Source organism: Emydura macquarii, unplaced genomic scaffold (genome assembly GCF_026122565.2).
Source record: "Emydura macquarii macquarii isolate MOO-44397 ecotype Brisbane River unplaced genomic scaffold, CSIRO-AGI_Emac_v2 contig_466, whole genome shotgun sequence".
NCBI classification, from domain to species: domain Eukaryota; kingdom Metazoa; phylum Chordata; order Testudines; family Chelidae; genus Emydura; species Emydura macquarii.
Window position 1 is genome coordinate 34,555 of NW_027130603.1, and position 13,082 is coordinate 47,636.

The 13,082-nt window shown below is 47.1% G+C and overlaps 2 protein-coding genes across 2 annotated transcripts; both read right to left on the reverse strand.

Moving 5' to 3' along the window:
- Positions 1–880: 880 nt before the first annotated feature.
- LOC137146690 (olfactory receptor 52P1-like) lies at positions 881–1,819 on the reverse strand. Its single transcript, XM_067538180.1, has one exon. It carries the CDS (start codon positions 1,817–1,819, stop codon positions 881–883), a length of 939 nt encoding a protein of 312 aa, XP_067394281.1.
- Positions 1,820–10,839: 9,020 nt separating this feature from the next.
- On the reverse strand, positions 10,840–11,778 carry LOC137146692 (olfactory receptor 52P1-like). The gene has a single exon (XM_067538184.1). It carries the CDS (start codon positions 11,776–11,778, stop codon positions 10,840–10,842), a length of 939 nt encoding a protein of 312 aa, XP_067394285.1.
- Between the last annotated feature and the right edge of the window lie 1,304 nt (positions 11,779–13,082).

Consider the following 13,082-nt stretch of genomic DNA (forward strand, 5'->3'; position numbering starts at 1 on the left):
GGGTACCCCAGGCGGGTGCTTGGGTCACCTGCCCCTAAATCCGGCTCTGGCAGCTATACATATAAAGAGGGGGTATTGGTAAAAATGTAGCCAGCACCAGCCCTCGCCACCATCCCCATAACTCACCACTGACACCCAGGGGGGGGCACTGACAGCGATGTTAGCCCCCTCCCCGAGCCAGAGAAGCCTGAGCAGAGGGTGTCACTTGCTCTCAGGTGTGGGGGGCTACCCGAGGCAAGCACTGGGAACCCCTGGGGGGCCACGCCACAGGGAGTGTCAGCTGGTGCTAGAGTTCTCAGCACCCTGCAGGAATGGGTCACTGCTCCCAGGCATGCCCCAATCACCCTACTCGGGAGGGCTGGAGCCACCCCTAGCATGGATGGATGGAAAATATTGGGGTAACCCAGCAAGTCAAGCCCCGTGGGGCTTTCTACCCCTGGTTACGCTATTTTGTGCCTGAGAGGGCAGAGTTTGACATCTGGCGATGGCAGAGAGGGGCAAAATAATCAAAGATGGAGGAGAGTGAGGAATCATGAGAATCAGCAACCATCCTGATGGAAAATAGGTCTGAGAGCATACGAGAAATCATCAGAGTTGGTGGTCTGGAAGTCACAGAAAGGCCGAGTGACAGGGTATGTGGATGATGGGATGACAGATGATTCTGAAAGAAATAAGGTGATAATTGCAGAAATGGAATTTAGCAATGGAGAAGGTACTGCTTCATGATGCAGTAATAAGAAACTAGGTTTGAGAAACTTAGGAAACTTGGAAATTCCTCAAGACAGAGCTCATCCAAATTGGGACAAAGCACCCTTGATTAATGGGGAGACAACCTTTCCCTCTCCTGTCACGCAGGTTTAAAGTCAGTGGCCCCAGGCGATCACATTCTGCAGATGTGTTTTCCCACTTTGTTACGAAGCTCTTTGGTTTTCACCCCATAAATGATAGGGTTGAGCATGGGGGGCACAAGGAGATAGAGATTGGCCAAGAGGATGTGAACATGGGCAGCGATGCCCTGACCGAACCTGTGTGTCAGGGCAGAGAAGAGGTAGGGAGTATAAGACATCAGCATCACACAGATGTGGGCTGTGCAGGTGTTGAGGGCTTTCCTGTGGGCTTTCTTGGAGTCGATCCTGAGGACGGCCCTGATGATCAGCCCATAGGACAGGACAATGAGTGTCAAGTCTAACCCGATGATGACTAATGCTGTCACAAAGCTGTACATCCTGTTGACTGTGGTGTCCCCACACGAGATCTTCACCACAGCGTTGTGCTCACAGTACATGTGGGAAATAACATGGTTGGAACAAAATGGCAGCCTCTGCAGCAGCAGGGGCTCTGGCAGAACCAAGAGAACAGCTCGTATCAAACCCACTAGCCCTAGCTTAGCGATTCGTGTGTTGGTGAGGATGGTGGCGTATCTCAGAGGGTGACATATGGCGATGTAGCGATCGAAGGCCATTGTCACGAGGATGGCTGAGTGCGTAGCAGCAACCGCGTTGAGAAAGAACAACTGAGTGAGGCAGCCATCCACAGTGATGTCTTTGAAACCAAACCAAAATATGCACAGTGCCTTTGGCACAACACAGGAAGGCATGCCGATGTCTGTGAGCGCCAGCATGCAGAGCAGCAGGAACATGGGCTTGTGCAGCGTCTGCTCTTTGCTGACAATAAACAGAACCGTGAAATTTCCGAACAGGTTGATGATGTAGAACGTAGAGAAGGGGATGGAAATCCAGATGTGGGCAGCTTCTAACCCCGGAATACCTTTTAGGATGAACATTGAGGGGCCGGGAGGTGTGAAGTTGAAATCTGCCATGAAGAGGTTGAGTCGCCGATCAAGATCTGAAATGCTGAGGGTGCCTGTGAAGGAAGAGAATCCCAGTGAGGGGGTTACGCACGTGATAACAAATAACATGGTAAACATTTTAGAGTTGGTAACAATCTAGAAAGGGGGCTGAGTAGTCAGGTAGCAAAATTATTCCTTTATAGTCAGCACTGGTGGGGCAACATTTGGAGTATTGTGTCCAGTTTTGGGCCCACCACTACAGGAATTATGTGGAGAAACTGGTGAGATTCCAGCGCAACAAAATGATTAGGGGGCTGGAGCAAATGACTTATGAGGAGAGGCTGACGGAACTAGTCTTGTTTAGTCTGCAGAAGATATGAATGAGGGGGGATTTGATAACAACATTTAACTACCTGGAGGGAGGTTCCTTGGAGGATGGAGCTAGGTTGATCATGTTTTGAGCAGGGGCTTGGACAAGACGACCTTGTGAGGTCCCTTCCAAACATAATATTCTATGATTCTATGATTTTCTCATGGCACCAAATAACTGAGGCCTTAGACCAGTCCAAAGATATTCTTAGAGGGCACTCACAAAGCCTGGTGAATGAGGAGCGTGATGGGAGATGACATTCGATGTCAATAAGTGAAAAATAGACGCCTACGAGAGGGAAAAACTTGAACTCCTCACACACCTAACAAGGTTCCAATTTAAATGACTGAACTTAGGGCAGGGACCGGGTGTAATGGTTTACAGCTCTGTGAAAGGTTTTTTTGGACATTTACATGGATAGTAAGAATGTTCCATTACAATAGCTACAGCTCAATATATATCTTGGAAAACTTGCACACCCGCATGTTTCAGGGCACAAGCCAATCTCTGGCTGTTAGGTGTTAAGGTGTCACCCTCATGACTGTCAGGTTATCCCCCAAACACCTTCTTCGGCAGCCCCTGGGATTCTTCCTGTCAGAGAGAGGACATTTGGCTGGATGAACCATAGGTTCGATCTACGATGCAATTCCTCTTTTGGAAATGAGCCAAGTTTGCCCCATGAAAATGCACATTACCTTCCCATTTGTGCTCTGTTACTTCCCTTGTTTCTTTTGGTGAGACACTTTCTTGAAGGCAACCAGCTTTCTCTGAGATATAACAAGGGCAGTGGTTTAGTCATTCTGACTTGCTAAATGACAAGGGTAAGCAGAGACACCCGTCAGCAAGCCAGCTGCTTCCCCTTTTCATGAATGAATACTGATAAAGTTTGCAGATGTCAAAAAAATTGGGGGATCTTATAAAATGAATAGGACGGGTCACTGAGTCACAGTGGTCTGGATTTGTGGTAAACTGGGATGAAGCAAACAATGTGTGCTCTAATATAGCTATGTAGAGAACATAAAAGATAGGCAATATTTACAGTATTGGGGACTCTATCGTGGGAAGCAGTGATCCTGAAGAAAATTTGGGGGATGAAGGAGTAATTAGCAAAATATGTGCTCCCTGGGTGACCCTGTGCCCAAAAGAGATAACATGATCTTGGCATGATAAACAGGGGAATCTCAAGTAGAGGGAGAGAAATTATTTTACCTCATTCTTTGGCACTGGTGCAACTGCTGCTGGAATAATGTGTCCAGTTCTGGTGCCAACGATTAAAGCTGGATGTTCATACACTGAAGAAGATTCAGAGAAGATCCACTAACATGTTGAAAGATTAGAAATCCTGCCTTACAGTGATAGACTGAGAGTGCTCAATCTATTTAGTGTAAGATGGTTAAGGGGTGACGATAACAGTCTACAAGTACCCACACAGGGAACAAATATTGAAGAATGGACTTTTCAGGTTAGCACAGAAAGATCTAACACCATCCAATGCCTGGAAGCTGAAGCTAGACAAATGCTGCCTATAAATAAGGTGTACAGTTTTTAAATAGAGAGAGTAATTAACCATTGGAGCAATTCACCAAGCGTCATGGCAAATTCTCCATCACTGAGAATTTCTAAACCAAGGTTGATGTTTCTCTATAAGCTCTGCTCTAGGAATTCCTTGGGGGAAGGTCTCTGGCCTCTGCTATACCAGACATTAGACTAGATGACCACAGTGCTCCCTTCTGGCCTGGGACTCTGTGAACATGTCTCTGCAGCACAGACAGGAGTCAGCTGGATGGATTTTGCCTGCCAGCTGGTGCCTGAGCCTAAGTGAAGGTATTTTTTTTTACTCATGACAGTGCTGAACTTAGCCCCACTGGGAAAATGTCTCATGTGACCTTGTTTTTCACAGATGATACGTGGCTTGGATGATATTTTCAGATGAGAAAAATACCAACCCCATAAATTCTCCGCCCTGATTAATATATGTACAACTGTCCAATTCATAAAATCTCCACCTTTAGAAATGCATGTACAGCTGTCCCCATTTATGGCTAACGGAAATGGCTAACAAATGATCCCAGAGAGTTCTGGAGTTAGCGTCTGTGTCCTAGTAGCTCACTGTGTCAGCTACTGGCCAGTGTCTCTCCTGCCCTGTGGCAGCTGTATTTACCTAGGCACTGACATGACCCAGAATTGCCAGCTCTCATTACATACTGTGCACACTTCTCAGCTTGCTCCTTGTTACTGTGCAGCAGTCCCCGAAGCCCCACACAGTGAATGTGGGAGCAACAGAGCAGCAGCACAGCACAAGTGCCTTCGTATCTGCCACTCCGTGTGCGACGTTCCTCACCAGAGAGAAACCATCACTGATCCCCCCTACCCAAAGGACAGGAGGGACAGTGGCACCTCATCCCTGCAGAGGAAGACTTGTGAGGAGCTTGGGTGGCTCAGAGGCTGTGCGGGACACGGGTGACTGGGAAGACCGGAGAAGATGCTGGCACCGAGCGTAGTGTTGGAATCGGGGCAGCCTGGGTGGGGGAAGGAGATTATAGACGGGGTCAGATCCGATGGGAGATGGAACGAGCTGAGGAGCAAAGATCAATGGTTCTTTTCACTGGGGAAGTGTCTCAAGTTGCGTAATTAACATTCAACAACCGTAAAAAAAACAAAACTGGAAACAAAAATGAGTAAAGGCTGAAACACCCAGGCTGCAATTCTATGGATTGCAAGGGGAAAGAGTTCCTGAGACCTGAACAACACAGAGAGTCGGGGCCAGGATAGGTCCCAGCACTGGCCTGGGACCAACATTCAAAATAAAAATTGAATTTCAGCAGTGCTGCCCAACTGTCCGTGTACACCCCACTCACTACCCCCACAACCCCCAGCGCTGTCACACAGTGATCCCACTTACCCAGGACCAACACTAGGTACCAGACAAATCACAGTGTCAGCTCGTACAAATATCTACACAGCCTGGGTTAAACTCTGGGTCTGGCTCTACCGGGTGAAGGGGGGGACAAAAGAGGAGCAGCCTGCACTGATACTGAGACAGATGGAAGGACACTCTAAGAGACAAGGAAATTATCTTAAAAACAAACATTACTATTTACAATAAATCTCTAGCTCCATTTTTATGAGGTAAATCCCTTAGTATTTCTGACAATACTAAGCCATTCAAGTCTCCATGAACGAGAATTCCTTCCCAGATTGTTCTAGACTCGAACCCTTCCCAAGCCCTTAGCACCAACTTTATTGCAGAAACAGGCAACTCACCAGAATCCCACACAGCAGAGAGAGGAAATCTCCTTCCTGCGATCTGAGAATCCATGTACAAATCTCACATCTGACACTTGGAATGCTAGACAGGGACCTTTATAATTCCCCCGTACAGTCTCTGTGGACTCTCAGGTTGGCCTGGACTTTGGGACAATTCCCTGTGCTCCGTGAGCAGTGGGAACAGCAGAAAATTGATCCTGGAGAATTTCATCTTAAGAGCCTCCCCTGGGAGAGAAGAAATGATTCACCAATAACAGAGTCTCAGATTGTCAGGGCATTGAGTCTTGCAGACTTCCTAGAGTTCTCCTGCACTGCTAAAAGCCCAGAGAGAAAATAAGAGCCAAGGGTTGGACATGTTCATTTTTCTATCAGCATTTCTGTGCTGCTGCTCATTGTCATAGAATCTGAGCATCTGCTGCTACTCCCGGCTGATGAGCCCTGTGCTGAATCCCTGTGAGCAGAATGTACACGTGGACAGGCTCACTCCCATCCCATAGCCTTTCTGACACAGGGCAGTACAGATTGGCCCAGCTTACTCATAAATCCCCCGGGGTGCAATATCCTGCCATGGGGAAGTGCAGCTTCCTGAGCCCACTTCAGGCATCACAATGTGCCCTGAAGCTTGTGGACTGATGTCTCTTTATCTTTGTCTCTTTATCTCAGTTACAGTAACTGAATGGGCAGTCATTTGGGTGGGCAGGGTGCAGGGAGATGTTCAGAGGCGAGTCAGGTGTCCATTGTCCATCCACATTCAGTAGGACTCTGCTACCCACTGCCCTTGTGCCTTTGACAACCTCCCCCCGGGGTCTAGTGGATAATGTGCTGGTCTGGAACTCAGGTGAGCTGGTCAATTCCTGACTTGGCCACAGAGGTCCTGTGTCACCTTGGACGTGTCTTCTCGTAATCTATTCTGGGCCTCAGTTTCCCCCTTTAAAATAGGGAGAAAACTTCCCTGCCTCATGGGGTTGTGAGGATAAAATATGTGTAATTATGGTGCGCCCAAATTCGGGCCAATATTGAGGAGGGCCATATGAGGACCCAGAGGTACAGCTGTGCTTCTTTATCTCCAGCTATTTCCTTTATCCTATCTCTGGACTCCGCTCCACTGTGATCTGGATACTGCACATCCTTCCCCGCACGCTGTGCGTTCCTCCCCCAGTCAGTGCAGGAATAACGCAGCATCCCTCTTCTCCCCCTCCAAGGTCCCCACAACTCCTGCTCATATCCACAATCCATGCTTGTGGGAACTTTATTTACTCTACAGCTTTGAAAGTCTATCGTTTTCAGTGGCCTCTCAGCATTTGTGCTCCCATTTTCAACTGACCATAAAATAAGGCTTTGAGGAATCACATATCATCCAGGCCAGTGAAAAAAAGGGTTCCTAACTTTTTGTTATTGTTGTTCTTCAAGAGGCGTGCCTCATGTCCATTCTAACATAGGTGTGTGCACGCCACACACACCACAGGCGGAAGATTTTTCCCTTTGTGGTATCCATCAGGTCAACTATCATGCTCCCTGGAGTCATGACCTCATAGTGCTGGCTTATGGGACCCTGCCGACACTGCATCTGCTTAGTTACTTCTTTCCATCTAATTCCAAAAGAGGGGCAGACAGGGGGTTGCGTTTCTTGGAATGGACACGAGCAACACACCTTGAAGAAGAACAGTTACAAAAATAGAAAAGAGAGCACATCACCAGGGCCTATAATGGGGGACCAATGAGCCTCGACAGTATTAGAGTGAGATCCCAGGCGAGGATCAGCTGGAACATTTGAGGGTACAGCCTGTCCAGGCCCTTGAGAAAATGGCTGTGAACTGAATTGGTGAAGTCAGATCAGCAGTAGAGTGACGAATAGAACGTTGAATCACGGCCAGGTGGATGCTCATCGATGACACCGATAGCCACTGCTATTTAAGTGTAGTAAGCAGTCCAGGATGAATGGTCTGGATGACTGCAGGGGTAAAACAGCTTCATGCACAGGTCCGATGGAAAACCTCTTCCACTTGTCCAGATCCATCACTCTATTGAATAGTTTTCTACTCCCTAGAAGGACCTCTGAAGTGGGTTCATAATATGTCAACTCTAACGAGTTCAGCCATGGAGCTTCCAGGTCTAAAGATCCAGAAGGGATGAGAACCAACATTGACGAGGCCAGGCTAGGGCTTTACAACGATCATGGAAGTTCCTTCCCTCCTGACCTTCAACAGTACTCTGTGTATGAGTGGAGTCGGTGAAAACACACAGTAAAGAAATACGGAGAAGGAATATGCCTGCAACCAAGACTTGGCTAAAGGTTCAGGAAGGAGCAGAACTACGGACACTTCCTGTTGTGTCTTGTTTTGAACAAGCTTCTATGGAAACACCCCATCTTTGGAAGATGTTGTTCACAGTGCCTGGTGAATGGACCACTCATAGTTGGAGAAGGTCTTCTGAAATGATCCATAGCTCATTCTGTGTGCACGAAAGACAAGAAGTCTCAAGATGGATTGAGGGAGTCACACAGGATTCTCAGAGGGGCTTCCTGACACAAGGGAGAGGAGCATGCTCCACCATCTGTTTATTTACAGACAGATTATAGACTGGGGACGGATGAGCTAGGCAGCAGTTCTGCAGAAAAGGACCTGGGGGTTACAGTGGATAAGAAGTTGGATATGAGTCAGCAGTGTGCCCTGGTTGCCAAGAAGGCTAATAGCATATTGGGCTGCATTAGTAGGAGCATTGCCAGCGGAACACAAGAAGTGATCATTCCCCTCTATTCGGCATTGGTGAGGCCGCATTTGGAGTATTGTGTCCAGTTTTGGACACAATGAAAAGGATGTGGGGAAGTTGGGGAGAGTCCAGCGGAGGGCAACAAAAATGATTAGGGGGCTGGAGCACAAGACTTATGAGGAGTGGCTGAGTGAACTCGGCTTGTTTAGTCTGCAGAAGAGCAGAATGAGGGGGGATTTGATAGCAGCCTTTGACTACCTGAAAGAGGGTTCCAGGGAGGATGGAGCTAGGCTGTTCTCAGTGGCGGCAGATGACAGAACAAGGAGCAATGGTCTCAAGTTGCAGTGGGGAAGGTCTAGGTTGGACATTAGGAAAAGGTTTTTCACTGGAAGGCTGGTGAAGCACTGGAATGGGTTACCTAGGCAGGTGGTGGAATCTCCATCTTTAGAGGGTTTTAAGCTGTGGCTTGACAAAACCCTCACTGGGATGATATAGCTGAGGTTAGTCCTGCTTTGAGCAGGGGGTTGGACTAGATGCCCTTCTGAGGTCCCTTCCAACTCTATGATTCTATGATTTAGAACATCACTGTCGTATTCTCTGTAAGAATCAACACGCATTTGCCCTCCAGGTAGTTCTGGAACTTTTCACAGGCAAGACGCACCTCTCTGATCTCTCTGACACTGATATGGAGAAGATATTCACCTGGCACCAAAGGCATTGGGTCCTGAAGCTCCTCAGATGAGCCCTCCACCCCAGCGCCAAGGCGTCTGCAACTAGAGAAAGTGAAGAGTGTCGTCTCAAGAATGGGATCCCTGGACAAACTGACCTTAGGTCCTGCCACCAAAAGACAGTATCGGTTACTGAGGGATGAAGTGTCATAACAATGTCTAAGCAGTCCCTGTCTTGTCCGTACACTGACGCTAGCCAGGACTGCAGTGGTCTGAGCCTCAATCTCGCATGTTGCACAACGTAGATGTATGTGGCCATATGCCATAGGTGTTTCACACAATTTCTTGTGTAGTGGTAGGATGGCTTCTGTCACTTTCTATGATTGAGCCCCTGGCCCGGAACCAGGTCTCTGGAAGGAAGGCTGTGACCTGGAGTGAGCTGAGGACTGCCCCTCTGAAATCTATTATAAAGAAGTGAGAGATTTAACTTCTCACATTTATTAGCAGGCCTAATTGTCGTGGTAAGGGTAAACTTCGATCCTTTGTTTCCACATAAAAGCTGCAACAAATGTCAAGCACTGGGCAAATATGTGAGGAGCTGCTGATAGGCCAAAGGGTAGGACAATAAACTGGTATTGACCCTTGTTCACTATGAATTGGAGGACTCCTATGTGACTCTGAAGGACTGTGATGTGAAAGTACGCATCCTTCAAGTCAAGAGCAGTATACAGTCGCCTGGATGCAGAGAATGGATAATGGAGGCCAAGGAGACCATGGAGAACTTCAGCTTCTTCATGAATCTGTTGAGGTTTCACAAGTCCAGGATGGGTCTGAGACGACCCTTGGCTTTCGGGATTAGGAAATAACAGGACTAGAAAGCTTTGCCCCTTAGCTCCAGAGGAACCTCCTCTACTGCTCCCAATTTTAGGGGCGTTTGCAACTCCTGTATTAGAAGCTGCTCATGAGAAGGGTCCCTGAAGAGGGATGGAGAGGGAGGGTGAGAAGGAGGGGAACAACTGAACTGTAGAGAGTATCCCTGTCCTATGGTCTGAAGTAATATCGGCCGACCCCCGATAGAAGTCAGATAACTGGTCCAAGAAACACAGGGTGATTAGATCCAGATACTGCTCTGGTGTGCCATCCTCAGTCACACCTACATAAGGTTTGATTTCACGCACATGATTGTCTCATGGACCAGGACCTGTCAGTCGACGAGGGAAGAGGCCTCTATGGAGACTGGTAAAAGCGAGGCAAGGTTTGTGGGGTCTTTTATTCTTATTGACTTTTATCCTATTGCATTGTTTTGTAAAACATATCAAAAGTGTGTAAGGCAACTAAAGTTCAAACACAGTATCCTTCCTTTCCTGTTGTAAAATTACTAGGTTGTGTTGCTGCGCACTGTTAAACACATCATTTTCCACTCACGAGGTGGCTGCATTTGAGTGGCAGGTGACTTCTGTATACATTTTGTAAACCAAATCTAAAAGTATGCGAAGCATGTTATGATCCTCTGAGATCAAAGGGAGGCCTGAGAAAGAAGCATGGGTAAGTATGTGGAACACAGAAAGAGAAAAGTTAAACTGCTTGGAAAGAAAAGTACACTGCAGAAAAGATAGAAGAGAGAAAGTGCCATGAAAAAAGAATTAAAATAATCATTACGGCTTTCTTTTAAAGTGGAGAGAAAGATGAACCCATTCCATTTCTAAATCACATCTTTTGTACCTTTAGGTGGAATTAGAAGGTTGAACTATCATCATGCTTTAGTACATAAACTGAGCACCAGCTGGGGTCAGAAAGGAATTCTGACCCTCTCCATGAGGTAGTGTTGTACAATTTGGCACATGACAACTGCTTATGGTCCTCCTTTGTCGTATTCAGTACTGGGTACTTTGAGCGGTAGGATACCAGCTCAAATGGGTGAATGGATGGAAAATCCCTATGTTCTTATGTTTAATACTTGCAGTGTATGAGTGGTCAGTAACCTCCTCTATGAAGATCATTTATAAAGATAGTTTAATATCCATGGGCCGAGGCAATCACATTTTGCAGGTGTATTTTCCCACTTTGTCACGAAGCTCTTTGGTTTTGACCCCATAAATGATAGGGTTGAGCATGGGAGGGACTAGGAGATAGAGATTGGCCAAGAGGATGTGAACGTGGGAAGCAATGCCGTGACCAAACCTGTGTGTCAGGGTGGAGAACAGATAGGGAGTGTAAGACATCAGCATCACACAGATGTGGGCTGTGCAGGTGTTGAGGGCTTTCCAGTGGGCTTTCTTGGAGGAGAGCCTGAAAATGGCCCTGATGATCAGCCTGTAAGACAGGCCAATGAGTGTCAGGTCTAACCCGATGATCACAAATGTTATCACCATGCTGTACGTCCGGTTGACCGTTGTGTCCCCACACGACATCTTCACTATGGCGATGTGCTCGCAGTACGTGTGGAGGATAAAGCGATTGTCACAGAATGGCAACCTCAGCAGTAGCAGGGGCACTGGCAGAATCAAGAGAACAGCTCGTATCAAAGACACTAACCCTAGCTTAGCGATTTGTGCATTGGTGAGGATGGTGGCGTATCTCAGAGGGTCACATATGGCGACGTAGCGATCGAAGGCCATTATCACGAGGACGGCTGATTGAATAGTAGTAAACAAATAAAGGAAGAACATCTGGGTGATGCAGCCATCCAAAGTGATGCCTTTGAAACTGAACCAAAATATGCACAGTGCCTTCGGCACAACGCACGTAGACATGCCGATGTCTGTGAACGCCATCATGCAGAGCAGCAGGTACATGGGCTTGTGCAGGGTCTGCTCTCTAGCGACAACAAACAGAACCGTGAAATTTCCCAACAGGCTGATGATGTAGGACATAGAGAAAGGGATGGAAATCCAGATGTGGGCAGCTTCCAGCCCAGGGATGCCGTTTAAGATGAATGTTGGCGTGCTGGAGGAGGTGAGGTTGAAAGCCTCCATGAGATGGTCAAGTGGCCGATCAGGCTCAGAAATGTTCAGATGCCTGTGAAGGGAGAGAAGCCCAGTGAGGGGGTTACACACGTGATAACAAATAACACAGTAAATATTTTATAGTCCCAACAATTTCAAAACAGGGGTGAGCAGTGAGGTGACAACATTATTCCCCTCTGGTTGGCACTGGTGAGGCAACCTTTGGAGTACTGTATACACTTTTGAGCCCCCCAGTACGGGAAGGATGTGGAGAAATTGGAGAGAGTCCAGTGGAGGACGACAAAAATTATTAGGGGGTTGGCGCACATGACTTATGAGGAACAGGTGAGGAAACTAAGCTTGTTTAGTCTGCAAAAGGGAAGAGGCTGTTCTCAATGGTAGCAGATGACAGAACTAGGAGCAATGGTCCCAAGTTGCAGTGGGGGAGGTCTAGGTTGGATATTAGGAAAATCTTTTTCACTCGGAGGGTGCTGAAGCACTGGAATGGGTTACCTAGGGATGTGACGGAATCTCCATCAGTTGAGGTTTTTAAGGCCTGGCCTGTCAAAGGCCTGACTTGGATGATTTAGTTGGGGTTGTTCTTCCTTTGAGTAAGGGGATGATTACATGACCTCCTGCAGTCCCTTCCAAACCTAATATTCTTTGATTTCCACATGACACCAAATTAGTTAGGCCATAGTCCAGTCCAGAAATGTTCTCAGATGGAGCCTACCAAGCCCAGTGAACGAGGAGCATGATGGGAGATGACGTTCAATGTCAATAAGTGAAACATATATGCCTACTGGAGGGAATAACTTGAACTCCTCAAACACCGAACAAGGTTGCAAATTAACTGTTTTTCTCAGGGCAGGGACCTGGTGTAATGGTTTACAACTCTGCGAAACCCTGCTGAAAGTGCAAGTATTGACAAAAACTAAGCAAAACATTGGAACACAGGAAGAGTGGGATGGGGAATAATATTGAAAATACAATATCCTGTGATCAACAGTCAATGCTTCACTCTCCTCTGGATTTTTCTGTGCAGTACTGAGCACCCTTCTCAAACAGGACATTGCAGAACTAGAGGGGTCCAGGGGAAGGCAAAGAGAAAGATCAAAGGCCTGGGGAAACTCTCCTAGGGAAAGAGGTTGAAAAAACTGGGTTTGTTATCTTAGAAAAGAGAGAAATAAGAGGGGATTTGAGAAGAATCTATAAAATACTGACTCCTAGAGAGTATATAAAGAATATGGTCTCCCTGTCTCATAACACAATGCCAAGAGGACATTCAATTAAATTGAAACAGAGTAAATTCAAAACATTTATATGGCTAGTAA